Raw genomic sequence first — 18815 nt, 5'->3', positions numbered from 1 at the left:
TACCACTGGAGGGTTGGACCGGATAAGCTTGAACCAAAACTTTTGCACATGCAGGCTTCCTTCAGCGCTCAGGGTATTGAGACAGTGAACATCCACTGCTTGTACGAGACTATGTGGTCATCAGGGTCAGTTGTGCCGTCGTAGGATTTTATGTTGGGGATGGTGAACTTCTGGGGCATGTCAGCTAAGGCGATCTCATCCACAAATGGTGAGTCAGCATAGCAGTGAGGCCTACTTTTCTTTGTCGGGACCGGCATTCTTAGGATGCGCCTCATCACTGCCTCTACATCAGCCAACCTCTTAGCCAGTACCTGTTCCATAGGAGAGGAGGACACCACTAGGTCATCCCGCTTGACTGAGTCAGCCTTTGCATTCGTCCTCGGCATATTCCGTTGGGCCATCTCGTGCGGTGTAGTTTGGTGGATCATTCCTTCGTGCACACCCTGGTAGCCTGGATCTTCATTCACTCCTTCTGGTTGGATGACTCCCATGGTAACCGATCTGATGTTTCACCTTACACGAATGGTCATGGGGGTTGTTTGATAGTCATTCGGTCCATCAAAATGGGTGGGCTCGAGTGCTGTAGTTTGGTTGGGTTGGCCGTTCAACCCGTGAGGGCGAGACGAGCCGAATGGTGTTTGTGTGGGGATTGTTAACTGAAGGTGAGGCTGGATGGTAAAAATGGGCTGGTCTTGTGGGTGTGGACTTTTCGTCACTTAGGCGTCTTGATCTTGAAACTGGGGTGGATCGGCTAAGTGGGGTTCTGTAGGCAGATCCTTTTCTCCATGAGTCAGGATCGAATCACCGACCGCCAATGAACTTAATGGACGTGGCCTTTTACCGGAGGCCACTGGTCCGTGCTCTGGGGTTTGGAGAGGTTGCATGGATGGGACAAAGACACAGAACTGATTAGGTGGTAACTGACAAGGCAGAAGCTCGAGGTCATAAAACTGGCTTACCTTTTCTTTCAGAGACTGGTTCTCGGCCCTAATGGAGGCGTTTTCGGTCCGGATGGCAGTGTTCTCAGCTTCCAATGCGGCTACCTTGTTTGAGTTTTGTTGCATGAGAGCGGTCAGAGCCTCCAGTTTGGCCTCGAGGCCGGGGTTAGCGTTGTCAGAATTGTCAGCCATGGAAAATTCCTCTACGTAGCAAGGTTCATTGAGCCGAATGATTGCTAGAGGCCCCACGGTGGATGTCAAACTGTAGACGTAAAAAATCTACCTGTACAGAAAAAGGGTCTGATCTTGTGAGGTTGAGGCCATTAGCGATCCGCTGCACCTGCACACGTAGAGAAACGAATGTGAAGCGACGGAAAACATCAGGGTGGTGTTTGCCGTAGGCACTCCGACGCTCAAGTCAGCAAGGTTGAAAGCGGCTAATTTAGTAAGGGCTAAGGAGTAGAGAGGTTACCGGAAGTCTAGTCGGGGACTGTGACTACGGCGGTGATGTGAAGTTCTCAAGTAGGAACTCCGGGCGTGAAGGTGTAGTATCATCTATCTTGTGAGAGGGCTAGCCTCTGTTTATATAGTGACTGTCTGGTCTCCCATTTCTGGTGGGAGTAGGAGTCCTAGAGTGACTCTGATACGAACCCTAGAGGAGTTGGGGCGGTGGTGAGTTGTCTTACCAATGTTCGAATAGGAAGGTGATCCTGAACAGGAAAGTAACCTCGAATAGGAAGTTGATCAGGAATAGGAAAGTAATCTTTCCACATATCTATCCATTTTAAATTCCAAATTTCCATAAAAAAAAAAAAATAATAACATATAAATTAATTAGACGAAATTTAAACAAATGTATACAACATAATTTTATTAGAATGATAAAAAATATTTAGATTTATAACGTTAATTATACAATATCGTTCACATTCAAATACTTCAAGATTTGGTATGAATCCCGTTCTTATCGACTCTTACCATCAAACTTAACTAACGTACACAACCACTAAAAAAGAAACTCAAATTAGCAAATTAATTTCTCTATCTTTCTTCACCTCTAATTACTGAATCAAGATGAAGCTGCATAATAATTCTGACTATAACTTATTTGGTGGATTGAATATAATGTTTAATTGGACTAAACCTTCCTCTTTCAAATAAATTTGAGGTAATTTAAAATATTGATTTTTAGAAATAAATTTTGGTAACAAACTTTTCAACCAAACATTAACAATAAATAACGTTATATTCTACTAGCTACAAATTCGGCTGTTTAATGAGATATTAGAGCTTTGGGCATATATTTAAATCTAAACATCTAAACTATATAAATATAGAAAGCAATAGTTCTTCTATAAAGTCGTAGGAAAACCTTCCTTAAAAATTGTGTATGATTCTGATTCTACATCTCGACCCCAACAAAATATTTAGGGTCCGTTTGGTTCATTATTCTGATAGTTTTTAGAATAATATTTTGAAAAAAATTAAATTGGGCGGTATTACGATATAGGATTTGAAAATTAACAAAAATATCCCCTATGTTTGTTTGTTTACTAAACACCCCTATAATAAAATATTAAAAGTTAACAAAAACACCCCCAACCCACCCATTAAATACGGACAACCGACCACCACCGCCGAAGGGTGGCCGAAGTGTTTTTATAACTTCTAAAAAAAATATTTGAAGGTATTTAATTAAATTAACAAATTTAAAAGAATTTAAAAGAAATTAAATAATATAGAATAATACTTTGAGAATAAATCATTTTTACTGTTTAACTTTATTGTGAATACTAATAATAATATTCCCAAGAGTGAATCAAACGGACCCTAATATTATTCGTTTCAAGTCCAAGCTCTTATAGATTTACGATTAGGTTTCACACAAACGTCCTTCATCCAAACACATTTAAATATTTAAGAGAATTCAAACATTATAAACACATTTGAATCTGTGTAAGCCAATACAAGGTGAACAAATTTGACATAAATTTCTAAATTCGAATGGAATGTATAAATTATTATATACACTTGCTAATTTTCTAACTGCTTGTGAAGCCTATTCATCATATGAATCAGAATGACTTGCTATGTACAGTGATGTTCAATTTTTATCTACTTCAATCCTGACTCATGCTATATTCTCTGAAAAATTATTCATTTCCGATTCCCTCCTATATTCTGACTGATGCTACTGAAATTAGAGATAAAAAATTGGAAGAGAAAAATCGAAGAAAAGATTGGTCTTCAGGATGCATTCTCATCAAGGTCACAATTCACAAAGAATGCACAGAGGATCTATAGACTTCTCATGAGGAGTGACAATCTCTAGGTAGCGAGTGTGGAAGTAGTGGCCGCATGGCAAAACTGCAACAGATGGAGGAATACTTGGCTGGGAAATGGGGCCATCAGCTTCTGGTGTGAATGAAAGATCCCTCTTGCAAAAGAAACACTCTCTTCCACTTCGTTGAGGAGGTTTGTCGAAATCTGCATAAAGAAGTGTAATTGCAGTCATTGCTATTGTAATGACGAGTGTTCATATCACCCTTAACATTACAAACATAAGAGGCACACTGAGGTATTAGGTTTAGCTGGATTTTCTGAACAACAAAGCGTTTACTGTTTATTTTCAAAATCCACATGCATGGGAAATCTGGCTGTGGCAAACTTAAATAAGCATTTTGAGGTCCAGCTTAGCTTGGAGATGGATAAACCATGGTACATAAGCCAAAACAGATCCTTTTGCTGCCATGCGAGTTCTCAATAATGTACAGTGGGTATATTAGAAGGGTATCATTGCTTAAAATTTTTAAATATTCAATTATCTAAAAAGTATATGGGTATATTAGAAGGATATCATCGCTTAAAATTGAAGAAATGTTGTGTATGGGAGGAAGCAAATTTACAAAACTCAAGGAAGTCAACAACAAAAATAGATCTTAGAATCCTGAAAAAAAATACCTTGCTTCATGTGATCGGTTGGAAAATCCTTAGTCGCTTGTGCAAGAGCATGCAGGTCTGACAAATCAGTCTGGGACAGTGGTGTACGAGATGGTCGGATTAGACTATTTTTGTATGCAGATCTATTAGAAGATGGCTGAACTGGACGGGTTCTGTATGCAGATCTATTAGAAGATGGTCGAAATTGACAGGCTTAGTTTGTAGATCTATTAGAAGTTGGTCGAACTGGCACATTGGAAGCTTACCAACGGAATTACTGGACCTATGATTGTAAAACTTAAAAATCATGATTACAAACAGTAAATTTGAACTAAATTTATATGTGATCATGGAGCTAAATGTTAATTACCAAAGGTATAAGTAGGCGAAGTCAGTCTACTAGCAGGCTGAATAGGAGCAGTGGTTTGAGATTGACCAAAGTTACCTACGAGCATCCAGCAAAAATATTACAAATATACCTATAAAAAAAATGGATGACTTGCGCAGATTTAGAGCCCTCATTCAACCAATTTATGCATGTTTATTATAGTGTTCCATAATGGATTGAAAATAGCACAGCAATCACTAAAAACACCAGATGAGGTCGAGTAATATATTAATCAGGTATACATTTTCTCAAGGGGTACCGTGACTTAAAACTTTATACAGGGAAAGGACCTTTTTAAAATAGATTCGAAGAAGAAGACATACCTTGCACAACATGACAAGGTATAAATTCCTTGGCCAAGGGTGAAAGAGGAAGAGCAGTCCAAGTCAAAGCAGTCTAGGATATGGTACAGAAAATCTGTGTTTTGGGAAGGAAAGGAGCTGTCTGGACTAGTGGTGTGGGAGCAGGCACAGCTTGAATTGATTCTGAAATAGAAGAATCAGTCTGTGGTTTTGTTGTATGCTGAACTGGGTGAGCGACTAGATAGGGATTAGCAGTAAAAGAGGGGCAAAAAACTGGAGAGACTAGGGCTGGATATCTCCATTGAGATGGTCTAGGAGGATTGTTGGATGATTGAGCAGTTCCCCTTCCCCTTACAACCGGTTTTACTTGACCTGTAAATGGTGAAAGTCAACACTCCTAAGGAGTTATATACATTTGTCTGACAAAGACAATCAAACAAGCATTCAGCATTTCTATTGCAAAAGTCCACCCCCCAATAAATCAATGATGAGCTAAATAACTTGACCCAGGCAGACAAAGCTGCACATTATAATAGTTTTGCACTAATTTTGGGATCACAAACATAAACTAGAAAATTCAGGATAGCAACATGACTGTTGTTTCCATTATCAATGTACAGATAAAAAAAGGTTTATCTAACCTGTCGAGCATAAGATATTCAAACAGAACTTTGTAATTATGTTTGAAACGAAATTCCTCTCGAAGGGTCTCAAGAAGCAACCCTAGTTTATACTTTCGATTAATTGACACAATCCAGTTTCTGACCTGCATAATTCATCAAAAGAAGGTCAATCCTCTCTCTCTACCAATCGAGGCGCATTATTTCTTTGTTCCATCAAAATAAAGCTGGAAATATAATACCTCATCAGTTGTAGCATTCAAACTAACAGCAAAAGCACAATTGGACTCATGGAGAAATCGTTTCAACTAGGGGACAAGTCCAGTAGCAGAAACAGTGACCTTGCGAGGACTGAAGGGAAGGCCCTGCTCATGCACCATAATGTCGGAAGCTTTTATGACATGTCCAACATTGTGAAGTGGCTCTCCCATTCCCGCATAATATTTTATGATATAATTAGATAGACCAGAAAATCTAGAAGCTCCGTTTTAGCAAGAGAGAAGATGAAATTCTCACCAGCATTTAATGATTACAAAATGCTAAGAGTTGAGGCAAAAGGCATTGGAAAAAAAAAAAAAAAAAAAAAACTGAAAGGTCTATTGAATTACAAGTATATTTTTCTTATCTCTGTGTACATAAGTGGTGTGCCTCTTGTGTGAGTACTTGCAGTCCTCCAAAGGATTAACAAGTTCATGTTTGAACAACCAACACACAAGAAAAAAGTTACTGATATCATAAAAAGATCACATAAACTCCTTTTAGAAAACCATGCCAAAAGAAATATAACTCCTTTGATCATTGCAAACTATATCTATGTCATAAATACAAAATTGATTCTCTTGTCTTCACAACAGTTTTGAGGAGAAAATCACCACATCAGAGAAGGTAGGGGGTCCTTTACAAAACTTGGCTAAAATAATTATTGTTCTATCCAATTCAAATATACGGGGTAATACCAATCAAAGTGTGGACATCAGTGCATGAAAAATAATACACAACTTTTTGTTTCTGATATAAAAAGGAGAAAAAAAACCTCGTGAAACCATATTGAAAATATTAATAGCGTATACTGACAGTACAGTGCAGGTCCTGTAACAAAGTATCACTCTACTGAAAAAACGTCACTAAACTTAAAGGTTGTTTCCATATGTGCACTTACGTAGCCTTATAAAACAAATGTGCACTTACCATAAACACAACATTTGAAATTGAACCAACTTCACTTGAGGGCAGGTGCTGAGTAAATACAGCCTGCTCTACTATCTCAGCTGTGGTCAGATGTCTCTTCAAACCCATCCTGTAAAAAAATAAAAATAAATAAAAAAATAAATAAAAAAAAGGACATTAGGGTATGAACCTTATATGAGAGAACAAAACCATGAATAACACATAATGTGGAGCTATGTGAAATATTATACTTGCCTGCCAGTGTAGCAGAACTGACAATTCATGGCACAACCCACCTGACTTGAAACAAAGACAGTCGTTCTACCTCTATCACATGGAATGATGACCGTTTCAAATCAATGAGAAGATTCTCAATGTAATGCAACGTTCTAATCTAAATATGTGACATCCATGTCAAATATTTGGTACATAGACAATTATAAGGGACAGTAACTAAAAAATATGAAGCAAACAAAACAAATTATTCTACCTTCTTAGTTCCGTCAGATGCTGTGTAAATGTCTTTCAAAGATAACGCCTTGAAGTCAGCATGTTCATTCAACATTTTCTTGAAATCCTTGTTAAAGCCTACACAATATACAATTCTTAAAACCCAACAGACATACAAGAAGGAACCCGATACACTCTCCCCATAATAAATTAAAATGCCGCATATATGTAGTAAATCTATGACAGACTCTATCCACCAAATGATAGTACCTTCCATCTTGTCAATACAATGTGCCCAGATGTTCCCATAGAGGCGCTTCCGCAACATTAAAGCCTGACCTGATCTAAACCCAGGTGACTGAACCCATTGCTGTCAAAGCACACACTCATAATCATAACTTACAATTATGTGTTTCATTCATCAAACTAAAGCAAAAAGATCTAAATTATCTGGTCTCATAATTCTCATTAAAACACCATCACATCATTAACAGCAAGTTAAAATTCACAAAATGTCACTCCAAAATACAAAATCAGCTCATTAAGTGGGAAAAAAGTGAAACAAAAACTGTAAAAAGTTGATACAAACTTGAAGCTCAGGGTATCTCATTCGCTTGAGCAGCACCTTCAATTCTTCTGTGGAGAAACATTTCCGTCAACACAGTTTCCTAACAAGAAAAGCAATGACTCACACACTCAGTTAAATTAGCCTCCATATATACGTATACTAGCTGTCATCATGACTAAATATGAGCACATCAACCATCCAGTCAACCTAGTATCATATGGTTGAAGCTTTTGAAAAAATAAAACATATATTTTTAATTACAGGGCCCTAACTTGACAATATCACAGTACAAATTAGACTGTCTCGTATATTTAATATTTTCATCGCTATATTCATGCCTAACAAGTAACAACCCTCGAGTCTCACCAGTTACCACATAGCTGAGATTTTTCACATAATTAGAGAACATTTTGGGATCAAATTTAGTTTAATACAGGAAAAATAAACGAATGTTATTTGTAAAAATGAGACTTTCAGTGGGGAAAGAAGAATCCAATAAATGCAAGCATTCCGGTGATATAACAGAGTAAATATAAGGGATTCTATTTCATTGAGCACCAACATTCTTTGGAAACNAGGCTTGGCTAGTCATTTCCTCGTTCAATAGTATCTGAAGTTTAAGATAGGGATACGCTTTCTCTCATGGGCGTGCCAATTTTCAGTATAGGGGCCTTTCGCTTTTTCATCGTTTTGGCCTGGAGGCTGGAGCCGGGTGTGAGAAAACAACCTTCCTCTCTTAGCTCGGTGCCCCTCTCCTCTCTTCTCTGAAGGGTTTATTAAGCATCCGTTGTCAAATAAATAGAGAAATATTGTGCAACACTGTAATATTATTTACCTTTTTAAATCCTGTATCTTGATTATGATTGGAAATGGAACATCTCAGTCATACATTGATATCAAAATCATGTAATCTATTACGGTCCAAAAAGAAATATAATACAAAGTACAATTTCACCGTCTGAATAACAACTGAATGAGCTCAAGAGTAGAATGGTTTGTCCAGCATTACTGTGCAAATATGTTATACATTTCTTGATTCTCACTAAGCACATTTATCTTTCAGCTGGAACTCTATACTGCATTCAACTTTCCGGCATAAATTTTGGATCCTCAGTTCTCCAGCTAACTAGATTGTGTCTCGCCAGATTCGTCCAATGACATCAGCATATCAAGACCTCAAGCTGATAAATAAAACTAATCCCTGCAAGCCAAATATTAAACGGGTCAGTCTTCCAAAATATTGGTCAGATTCATCAAACGATATTAAGAGATTGCAGATGAATAAACAAACAAAATGCTTATTGATGCGATTTCACCAATCCATCCATCTGAGGTGATGAAGGGGTACATGACACTTATGTTATGTTGCCATTGTGCCAATGCACTAAACCAAGTAGATCCTAGATTAGGGGTCCGGAAGGTATGCAATGGTTATAAAATTCAATAAGTGGATAACTAATAAAATCACATACATAGTTTCCAAAGTCACTTCTCTTTTATATGGTCAATGCAAGTTGTCAGAGCTCAAGCGAAAAAAGTGTGTGGAGACCATATGGCTTGTTTACCAAAACAGTAAAAATAAATTAGACAGGTAATCCTCAGAATATTAAGAAGGTCAGAAAATTCCAAGTAACATTTCTCTCTTTTTGGGCTTCAAAAGAGTAAAAACAAACAAAGTATTTCTTGAGTGTCAAAAAAATAAAAACTCTGAAAAGGCCTGTGCTTTATTGATATCATATAAACCAGTGCAGCACATATACTCCAACTGAATATGGAAGAAAATTTTGAACGATGAGAACAAGCATATAAAGAAGGGATATGGAAACAGAGTACCAATTCAAATATCAAAAAAACCATTTAATTCCTTCAAACATCCAGTCACATATAGGAAGGAATGTTTGGTGGAAGACAAAAAATTGAAAGTAAAGCCATGTGGAAAGGAAAAAAAAAAAAGAAAAAGAAACAGAGAAACTACGGCAAAAAATGAGTTATACATAAGACTAATAACTGCAAACATACAGTTTAAAAAAAGACTATATACCTAGAGCCAAGTGCACCTGCCTAAGGATCTTATCACTGGTAAAAACAGATATATCTCTTAATGCATATATTTAGTAAAATGGTAACATAAAGGCATATATGCCAGCAGACCAAAATACATACATAAATGAACCATATGGACGAGAAAATATTAATCTGGCATGAGAAACTACTTACCAATACTTAATCAAGCCATCCCATCCACATGTTGCCACTTTACTTTGTTCCAATGGATGCCACTCACACCCAATGCAAACTCCCTCATGACATTTAAGGGTTCTGAAAACTTTACAGCTCTTCCAGTCCCAAAACCAGCACTTACCCTCACCATCTCCTGACATGACAAACCGTCCATCCGGTGAGAAATTGACTTGGCATGCATACCCAGCGACAATGTGCCCGGCAAACCTCTTCTTCTTATTCAGCTGGAATCTCTCTCTAGTGCTATAAATAAGAATCTGGTTGTCCAAACTCTGTGCTGCAAGCCAATTGGAATTGGGGTGAAGAGAAATTGATGGCATAGAGTGCATGTGAGGCTCACTAATATACTTTATAACCACAGGAATCCCGAATTCCCATACACGAAGAGACTTGTCATCACTTGAAGTAACAAACCTCCTGTTATTGTCTACAAAAGTAATTGTATTCACTGCCCCCAAATGTTGATCATACTCTTGTGTTATCTCTTTTGTATTCATATCCCACTGAACAATCTTCTTATCACTCATACCAGCCAACAAAATGTTTTGCTTATCATCATCAGGATTAAGCTTAACTACATATGGAATTTTCCCCGTTGAGAAAGTCCGTATAACCTGCCCAGTTTCTGTATCCCAGTACTTAATATTCTTGTCATACCCAGCAGTCAAAAATTTAGTCCCATCATTACAAAATGAAATATCCCGAACTGCCTTTGAATGACCCATATAAGTCCTCATACACTTACCTGAATTGAACACATCCCAAATCTTTACCTTAGTATCCATCCCAGCAGAGAGAATCAAATGCCCATGTTTGGGGAAGAACCGAATTGCAGAAACACCCTTTGTATGCCCACTCCAAGTGTGCACCAACCTCTTTGGTATGTAACAATGATCATTTGCTGCTTTAGCATCTTTGGGAGGTGCAATCCAAGACCGACCCTGATAGTCCCTCTCTTCCTTGCCATGAAAAGTAGTTTTATCCACCACAGGCTCCCCTTTCTCACCTGCATTACCTTTCTCTTCTTTCTTCTTTGCATACTCCTCTGCATATTTCTTTTGCTCTTCAGTTAACTCAGTTTGCACCTCCTCCTTCTTACCTGCCCAAGGGCTCTTCCGGTTCTTCATCAGCCAAGTATCAGTCGCAGGATTATCAACCTCTTCATGATCTACATCAACACTCATATCATCATTCTCATCTGATTCCTTTTTCTTCTCCAACTTTCGCTTCTTTTGCTCATGTTGTGGTATGTTATACACTGATATACCATCATTTTTCTGCAGAACATCCAGGTCACCTATATAATTATTACCAGAGGGGTCAGCAGCATAGCCATACTTGTGGAAAGTGTTGTATTGCTCATCAAAAACAAAGGAGTCAATGGAGGCATCCTCAACAAAACCAAGCTTGTGGTTGCGCATGCCTTGGGCAATTCCATCCTTAGCATAGGGGTGCGCTGGACCATATATTGGGGCCCAGAGCTGATCGTAGGTGGGGTTGTAACTGACAACATGCTGGGTAGGGTCAATAGGTCTAGATTGGGTCTGGCGAGCTTGGGCAACAGTTAGAGCCAGTGTGGTGTCATCAACTTTAGGAGCTGATGATTTGGACTGGAGGAGACGTGGTGGTGATGAGTCTGGTGATTCTACTGCTGTGGTACTGGGGTTTTGGCCCTGATCTTCTGGTTCATCTAATTCATCTTCTTGCTCATCTCCATACTTTTGAAGAAGATCCATCGAGGGGGAGAGACTAGATATAGATCCTGTGATGCGAAATTCAATTCTGAATTGGTGATATGTTCAAATATAATTAATTGGGGTGGTAGGGAGACAAACTAATCACTGCGAATGCTACTTATATACCAGAACATAACCCCCACCAGTACAAATAAGCAAGAAGTGTAAAATAATTACATGAAGACAAGTTTCAAACTTTAATTAGTTTTTGAAACCCAACTGAAACCACAGCAATCAAATTATCATCTTTCAATATGAAATGCATATCCCTTTCTAGACCATAAAATCAACAATAATACTTAACCTAGTTATTTTAGGTCATATAACACTCAACATTCAGAAACCTAGTTTACAGAGAATGTAAACTTTAATATTCACATGGAGAAAAAAAGATAGAGAAAGAAAGTCAGGAAAAGAGAGAGAAAGAGAAGCTTTACCTAAGGAAGACGGCGACCGGACTTCGTTGGCTGCGTGTTGGGCTTCAGCGTGCAAAATCTTGGGTTTTGTTTAAGGGGTTTTAAATTACCGGATTTCGGAAAGGACATAAATTTCGCCGGCTGTCAGAAGTCCGCGGCTCAGAGATCTGAGGTGGCGGCAACGTATTCTTGTACGTGAGGAGGCGGAATGTTGGGTTTCTGCGATGTGGGTGTTTATGAATCGGGTTATCAGTTTTTAATTAAGAAACCGAGAGAAGAGATGAGTTTTGTTTTCGTTTAATTTGATATTTTTTTATTTTTTAGTTTGAGAAATTTTTTATGGGCTTTGTGGTCGGCGTGGCCCAAATGCTTAAAAAAATGAATACGATGTTTTAATACCGAAGAAAAGTACATTTTTCCTGTAAATTCATCAAATTTTTCCTTAATTCTTATTTTAGTCAATAAATTTTGTCTTCTTATCATATCCATGAATTGAAAACATTTTTCCTATCGCCATGATATAAATACTACCAATACAAATTCATATAAATTAATTGGTACAAATTGATATGATATTATATATTAAAATAGTAATAATAAATACAAGATAGATATTTGACAACCATGGACTATTTTATTTAAAACATTTTGTATGTAACTCAGTGATATTATGTGTCAACCAAAATAATTAAGGGGATATTTTAATTTAGGGATAAAAAAATTAATAACCTCATTTTCAAACTCTAATAATACGAGTAATATTACACATACAACCTCTTCTTACAAATTTTGTTTCACAATCTTGACGTGACAGTTCACAAATGGTCAGTCGTAATTTATCATATGAGACCCAGATGAGACCAATTACAAGCTGACCAATTATAAACTATCACATCGGAGTTATGAGAAGATGTTGTGAGTGTAACATTTTTCCTAACTATATTAATCAACACCTTATAAAAAGACCAAAAACCCCCTTACATAAATAAACTAGCTAAACAATCTTATGTCATCGTCATTAAGATGTGTTTAAAATAAGACTTTTGGCCGTACAATGCTCATGAGGGCCTTGCGAGAGCAAACCATGTGCTTGACCATTTAGCTAAATACTCATAACTTGGAGTTGATAGAGTTGTTTCAGTTCTTTGCAAAACCGAATAAAAACTAAATGAAATATTAGTGAACTGGGTTAATATACCTTATTATCTAATTCAAAAACACATACTTAAACCTGTTATTTAAAATTTGAATAAAATACCCTTGAAACATCAGAATTTAACTTTACTCGAACTGGTTTATTTTATTTCATACAATATTTTTTGCGACTTTTTTCCCTCTAGAAAGGATTCATTAATGACCCTAAACTTTAAAAAACATTATTTTTATCACTCTAGTCCTCCTAATACAATAAACATCAAAGGTCTAAGTTTTCTGTTCAACATTTTAACACTTCTTCTCAACGAGACAAAAAAAAAAAGGTATAGTATCATAAGAGTAAACTCTCTTGCCTTAATTTAGTTTTGAAATCCTTTACTACATAGCTAAGAATTAATCTATTCGGTGTATATGGTATGAGATGATTTGAAAGAGAATGATGAAAAAGGGCGAAGTGTGGGGTGTGTATAAAAATTAAAAATGGGTATTGTGGTAATAAATGAAACCTGTGGATAGTATAGTTTAGGGTGTGAAAGTTGGTCTTTTTTTTTACCCCCTAAATTGTGGTTAAATTAAGTAATATCCCATAATGCAGTCCAATTCAATACTCAATAGTGTATTTTAAATATGACCGTCTGGTATAAGCTTTCAGTTAGTAACTATGCCAGATCAAGAGCAATTTAATCAAGATTCAAGAGATGATTGACTATATGAATAACATATGCATACATAAGAGGCAACAAGTACAGAATCTCTATAAAATTAGACAACAGAAATCAAGCCAGAAAGTCATCACAATATTATCAAAAAACTTTGATAAATCATTCCTTCAAGGGTTCTTCATCTTGATTCTCAGCTTCCTGGCTATTTGTGCAGCTTTGGGATGAACCTGCTTCTTACTACTATCACACTGTTCTACCTCCACCCAATTAATAATTTTGAGTATGAGGGACTGAGGAACTTTCTTAACATCCGCATCTCCTGCGCCTTTTGATTTCTTCATACCCGTTTCCAAAGCTTTCTCAAGAAACTCCATAAACCAATTTCCAGCTTCAGTTTCTATCTGCTTACCCAATCTGATTGTATGGTTTAAGCTGCAAGATACCACTGGTTTCCTGTTTTCATCATTCTCAGCAATGGCTTCAAGGTTAAGTTTACCAAGTGGGGTTGATGGTGCTTTTCTCTCTGAACTTGCCTTCGTGTTAGAATTTGATCTAAGGAGCTTTTCGAAGTTTGTCTTCTGTTCTACTCTTCCCGGAAAGACAGAAACTGATTTGTACAATGCCAATCGCCTTTTAGATGTACTCAATTCCGAGTTCCGGGATTGGTCCATTGAGTTATTGATTTCGTGTAAGATTGGTGATTCTTCTTCTTCTTCTTCAGGCTTTCTATCTTTTGGATTTTGAGCCATTTCAGTGGCTGCCTGAATGGATACCATATCACTCACTGCTTGCACAATCTGTTGATGAAATTCTATAAACTTCTCAAAGCAAGCTGCTGGAGCATCCGCTCTTGCCGATTTGCTCAAGTTCGAAAACAACCTACAACAATATAATTGATCTTAGCAGACCTCAAAATTTTAATTTGTAATTTAAAATAGAACACAAGGATAGATTTGATACTTGAGAGAGCGAACTAGCGTTTCTGTAGCTGAAGCTTCTCTTAGTGCTTGAAGGGCAATCTTCTGAGCCGTTTCTCGCTGCTGCACAGCTTCCTGTTTAAGCATTATATGAGCTAAAGGAGCCATAGAAACAATAACGTAAAGAGGCCAAATATAAAAATGTGTTAGGATTCTCGAATTTACCTTGCCTAATATGCTTAGCTTTCCTGGCAAGTTCTTTGCCAGACTGGTGCTGCTATCTGAGGCTGAATTAACAGACTGAGAAGGTGGTTGTGGAACCACCCTTGAGTTCGAGTTTTCTGAATCTCCGGCCTTATTTAGGGAAGCTATGGGTCTTGCGTTCCTTAAATTTGGTGGTGGTGTTGAACTTTTCTTTTCCTACAGCAATATCTCAAGTCTCAACAAAATTTAGGACCAAGTAAAAAGATGCAGTTCCTATGGAATCATTAAATCTACATATGTTTAGGAACAAAGAATGAAACAGAGCATTGAAACACATAATTTAATTATCAAAGACTTGAGGAACAAATGTACCTACAGCTGAGTTGAAGGGACTAACTGGGATGCGTGGCTCTCGTTCGCAGACACTCTTGCTTCTTGGAAACTTGGAAGCAGAAGGCGCAACACAACTTTTCCTTAGCAATGCAGGACTTTCTCCTTTCATATCCACCATTTTAGCCAAAAGTCCCCCACCAAAAGAGCACCTAATACCAGCATTAACACTGCCATCCTTCGCTACTCTCCCTCTTATCATCGGTGACATAGTTTTAATAGCACTAGGCCGCTCTTTAACTGGTGTACATGGATCAAAATCCAAAGGAACTGGCTTCAGAACCATGGGAGATGAGACCCCATCAACCCCGTTTTGTCCCCAAGATCCTCTTCTTTGACCTGAAACCTTTGAATTGGCTTTTTGCTCACTTTTTTCTCCTTTTTCTCTCAGACCCATTAATGGTTCTGGGGTGCCCACAAATGGGTGCCTGCCAGGAAGCGGCTTTGCACCTTTAACAACTGGAACTGGAGATCCTGGCTCCAATCTATCAACGTATATGAATTGCCCTAGTTGCATCTTGTTGCTGAGAACAAAATCATCTTGATCAGAAGGAAGACTGACGTATATAGAGTGTGAAGAATCAGAGACTTTAATGTAGAATCCGTGTTTAGGCCAGAGGTTCTTCTCATCAAGCTCGGCTGGAACGATATCGGTTACTTGAAGAAGTGAACTTCTGTGCTCGCTTGTGGGCTTGAGTCCCGTGTTCATCCCACTGAGTAATTTTACCAGAATCCCAGGTGCTAGAGTTGCCATTGCCTTTTAACAGAAAGAATCACCAAGAACAACGATCAAACTCTAGATACAACCTAAAAATGATGAATTTCACGAAGGGAACGAGTAAAAAAGAAGAACCTTTTGTAAGATCCAGGAAACAAGAAGCCCACAAAACAAGATTTCTGACAAAGAAATCCAAGAAGGATAAAGAATAATGAGTTGAAGCAACAAATTTAGCAGCGGAGCCTTGTGATTAAATCAAAACAAGTAAGTCAAAGAAGAGAGAAGGATTAAGGTAAAACATTGAGCACCTCACAAACGAATTGAATTTACTGTTCTCAGATTCTTGGCAGAAGAAAGAATGACAAGAGCGTAGGGGATTTGGTTGGGTGTTTACTGAATGGGCTGTTGGCAACGGTAAGTAGGTCGGAGAAACTTTTTGAAATTTAGAATTTTGGAACGTTGTGGCAACGGTCACATGTTGGTGCGTCGCGTCATTAATGATTTTGAATTATAAACGGGGAATGAATTTGCTCAAGTTTTGTCGAGGCCGAAGGGCATGGTAAGTCCAAATATGACGTCGTTGGGTGACCTGCATTAGGTTATGGGGTCCGGCCCAAACAAAACAAGGCCAGATTAGTTGTTCAGTGATTCAGTTAATTGTTGGATCAAGTTTGGGTTTTAAAATAGGGAAAAGCTAAGAGGGGTGTTATTTAAGTCTCAGTCGATCTCTTTCTAAGTTTTAATAATAATTTTTTAAAAAGTTCCAATATCACCCTTCTCTAATATTTTTCTTCTTAGATCTCTTTGGTAACCCCACCATCTATTTTTTTTCCCTACGGTTAAATTCCCGTTGCCATGTTAATATGTTAGGTTAAATCTCAGTGCATGCATAATTCATTTAACGACATCATATTTCCTCTTTAAAATCTGCCCACAATAATTTTTTTTTTTTTTTTATTTTATTTCAAATACTTCTAATCTTCTCCACTATGTTAGTTGCCTCTTTTGCTAATAGAAGTAAATAAGAGGGGAATCGGACTAGGGTCAAATTAAGGCGAATCGAGTCGAGTATCTGGTTACTCGAACTCAATACTTGAAATTAGAATTTGACTTTGAATTCGAACTTGTACAATTGAGCTTAATTGAACTTAATTAAGTTTTAATAGAGTTTTTCAAACTTTTTGAGTCGAGTTGTACTGTGATCAAACTTAACTCGAATACTTATTCGAGCTAATCGAGTTAATCCTGAACCAAAGCCGAGCTGAGCTTGAGCCGCTGACTCATTTTTTACCCCTAATTTAGATTCAAAGTTGTCAAACAAAGAACATTTTTTATAAGAAGAGATGATTATAGCCTTGTGTGGTATTAGGCTTTTTAATGATTTTTTCTTTTCACCAAAAAATTTGAGATGCTAGATTAAAAAAAATAATAAAAAAAAAAATTTGAAAAAAATAATAACTAAAGCTTACTTTTTCATGATTATTGTTTCCCATTAATTGAAGTCATCATCTATAACTTCACAATACTTTTAATCTCAAAATCATGATTCTAACCTGTAAAAAAACATTTAGGGGATTTAGGATTTTAAGAAATAAAGAGTTTTCTAATATTTGGGTAGTATTAAAATATTTAATTCCCTTTTTAGTAATTATAAGTTTGAAAATATATTTGTATATTACATTTTAAAAACAATTTTAATTATTATTGGGACTTAAATAATACCACTCTAAAGCTAAAACATTGCCCATTTTCAGTCGACCATATATTTGTAACCGAAATAAATAAGATAAGATGCTAAAATTCACAATTCAATTCTAGAAAAAAATTATATTTTTCTTAACTCAAAATATTAGATTGTAATAATCTAAATAATGTTAATGAATATTAATAGACCACTAAAATCTTTATGCTTATTTGTAACCTTATTGTTACGTCTTTTCATTTATTTGCAACTTTTATTATCAGAACTATATCCCTTCCTTAAAACTGTTATAATTATAAGGTTTGAAAGCCCACATATAAAGAGATTCCTTATCCATATTTGTATAGAAATGTATGAAGTGAGAAAGACATATTATAAGGACTACTTAGGTTTTTTTTTCCTTTTTCTTTATTATGGCGGGTGTCAAGGTCAACTTACGCATACCTCAACTGATCCCTCAAGACCCTGGAATTACCAATCGGGTAAGAGTTCTAGTAACTACTTCTATTATGATGTTATCTCATCTTTTATTCATGTTTACGTGCGTACATTTTTATTAAGTTGGTTATGGTTTGAACCGAAAAAAAAAAGATGGAATAGAGAGTAATCATGAAATTTGTGGGTGTTATCATAATAGAAATTTTTTTTTTTCAAAACTTACAAAGTGGGTGTCTTAAGAAGTGGTGTTCTTTTAGTATAGTTGTTGGGGTGCCATTAAACTCATCATGATTATAGTGAAAAAAAATGGAGCAGGGCCAGAGGGATAACAAAAGCCCAATTATATAACGCCCGTAAGCCCATTGTGCAGTAGGCCAAGCCCAGTAACAAGAGACTAGCTGTAGTTGTGCTGTCTCTTCTCAACTCCAAAGAAGTAATAGTTAATGGGCCGACGGTCTTTATCTGTCCCATTACACTTGTTTTCTTTTTAAGGAGTAGTCTTATTCAAACCCTATTTAAGGGGTGTTTATCTGAGTTTATAAAAATTAACTTATAAGCATTTAAAATTTTAAGTAATTACGTGTTTAGTTAAAATACTTATAAGTAACTGATAAGTAGTTGACGTGTTTGGTAAAATGTAGCTTATAAGTACATTTTATTGTAAAATGACTAAAAATGGTACTACATTAAATAAGGGTATACTATGTAATTTTAAAATTAAATAAAGATAATGTGTTAATATACTTGGTCAAACTAGCTTATAAGTAAAGAAAAAAAAAAAGTTGGGGGGAGGCACTTTTTTTTTTTAACTTATAAGAACTTATAAACAAACATGTTAACTTAATTTTAAAACTTATAAGTTA

General features: G+C 36.6%; 2 protein-coding genes and 1 pseudogene across 5 annotated transcripts; all 3 read right to left on the bottom strand.

Annotated features, from left to right (window-relative positions):
- Window positions 1–2910: 2910 nt before the first annotated feature.
- Window positions 2911–7543, bottom strand: LOC116123038 (annotated as a pseudogene).
- Window positions 7544–8263: 720 nt separating this feature from the next.
- On the bottom strand, window positions 8264–11373 carry LOC116123043 (pre-mRNA-processing factor 17). Of its 2 annotated transcripts, XM_031408829.1 has the most exons (2): window positions 9591–11373; window positions 8264–8574 (listed from the first exon to the last, which is right to left on the bottom strand). In XM_031408829.1, the coding sequence occupies exons 1-2, from the start codon at window positions 11348–11350 to the stop codon at window positions 8568–8570; spliced, it is 1767 nt and encodes a 588-aa protein (XP_031264689.1). In that variant the 5' UTR covers window positions 11351–11373; the 3' UTR covers window positions 8264–8567. The 2 variants fall into 2 exon arrangements, with proteins under 2 accessions (XP_031264689.1, XP_031264690.1); XM_031408830.1 differs by lacking the exon at window positions 8264–8574 and having other exon boundaries at window positions 9587–11373.
- Window positions 11374–13624: 2251 nt separating this feature from the next.
- On the bottom strand, window positions 13625–16193 carry LOC116123053. Of its 3 annotated transcripts, XM_031408847.1 has the most exons (6): window positions 16121–16193; window positions 15948–15991; window positions 15081–15851; window positions 14726–14920; window positions 14544–14635; window positions 13625–14462 (listed from the first exon to the last, which is right to left on the bottom strand). In XM_031408847.1, the coding sequence occupies exons 3-6, from the start codon at window positions 15846–15848 to the stop codon at window positions 13751–13753; spliced, it is 1767 nt and encodes a 588-aa protein (XP_031264707.1). In that variant the 5' UTR covers window positions 15849–15851; window positions 15948–15991; window positions 16121–16193; the 3' UTR covers window positions 13625–13750. The 3 variants fall into 3 exon arrangements, with proteins under 3 accessions (XP_031264707.1, XP_031264706.1, XP_031264705.1); XM_031408846.1 differs by having other exon boundaries at window positions 15948–16186; XM_031408845.1 differs by having other exon boundaries at window positions 15081–16186.
- Window positions 16194–18815: the final 2622 nt, after the last annotated feature.

The sequence above is a fragment of the Pistacia vera genome, unplaced genomic scaffold (assembly GCF_008641045.1).
Source record: "Pistacia vera cultivar Batoury unplaced genomic scaffold, PisVer_v2 Contig14, whole genome shotgun sequence".
Taxonomy (NCBI): Eukaryota; Viridiplantae; Streptophyta; class Magnoliopsida; order Sapindales; family Anacardiaceae; genus Pistacia; species Pistacia vera.
Note: the sequence above shows the minus strand (reverse complement) of the source record. Positions and strands in the feature narration are given on the sequence as shown.

Coding starts and splice junctions, on each gene's coding strand:
- LOC116123043 (XM_031408829.1), bottom strand. CDS start 11,350: ATGGATCTTCTTCAAAAGTATGGAGATGAGCAAGAAGATGAATTAGAT.
- LOC116123053 (XM_031408847.1), bottom strand. CDS start 15,848: ATGGCAACTCTAGCACCTGGGATTCTGGTAAAATTACTCAGTGGGATG. Junction 14,636..14,725: donor AGCTAAGCATATTAGGCAAG/GTAAATTCGAGA, acceptor ATGCTTAAACAG/GAAGCTGTGCAGCAGCGAGA. Junction 14,463..14,543: donor ACGCTAGTTCGCTCTCTCAA/GTATCAAATCTA, acceptor ATATTGTTGTAG/GTTGTTTTCGAACTTGAGCA.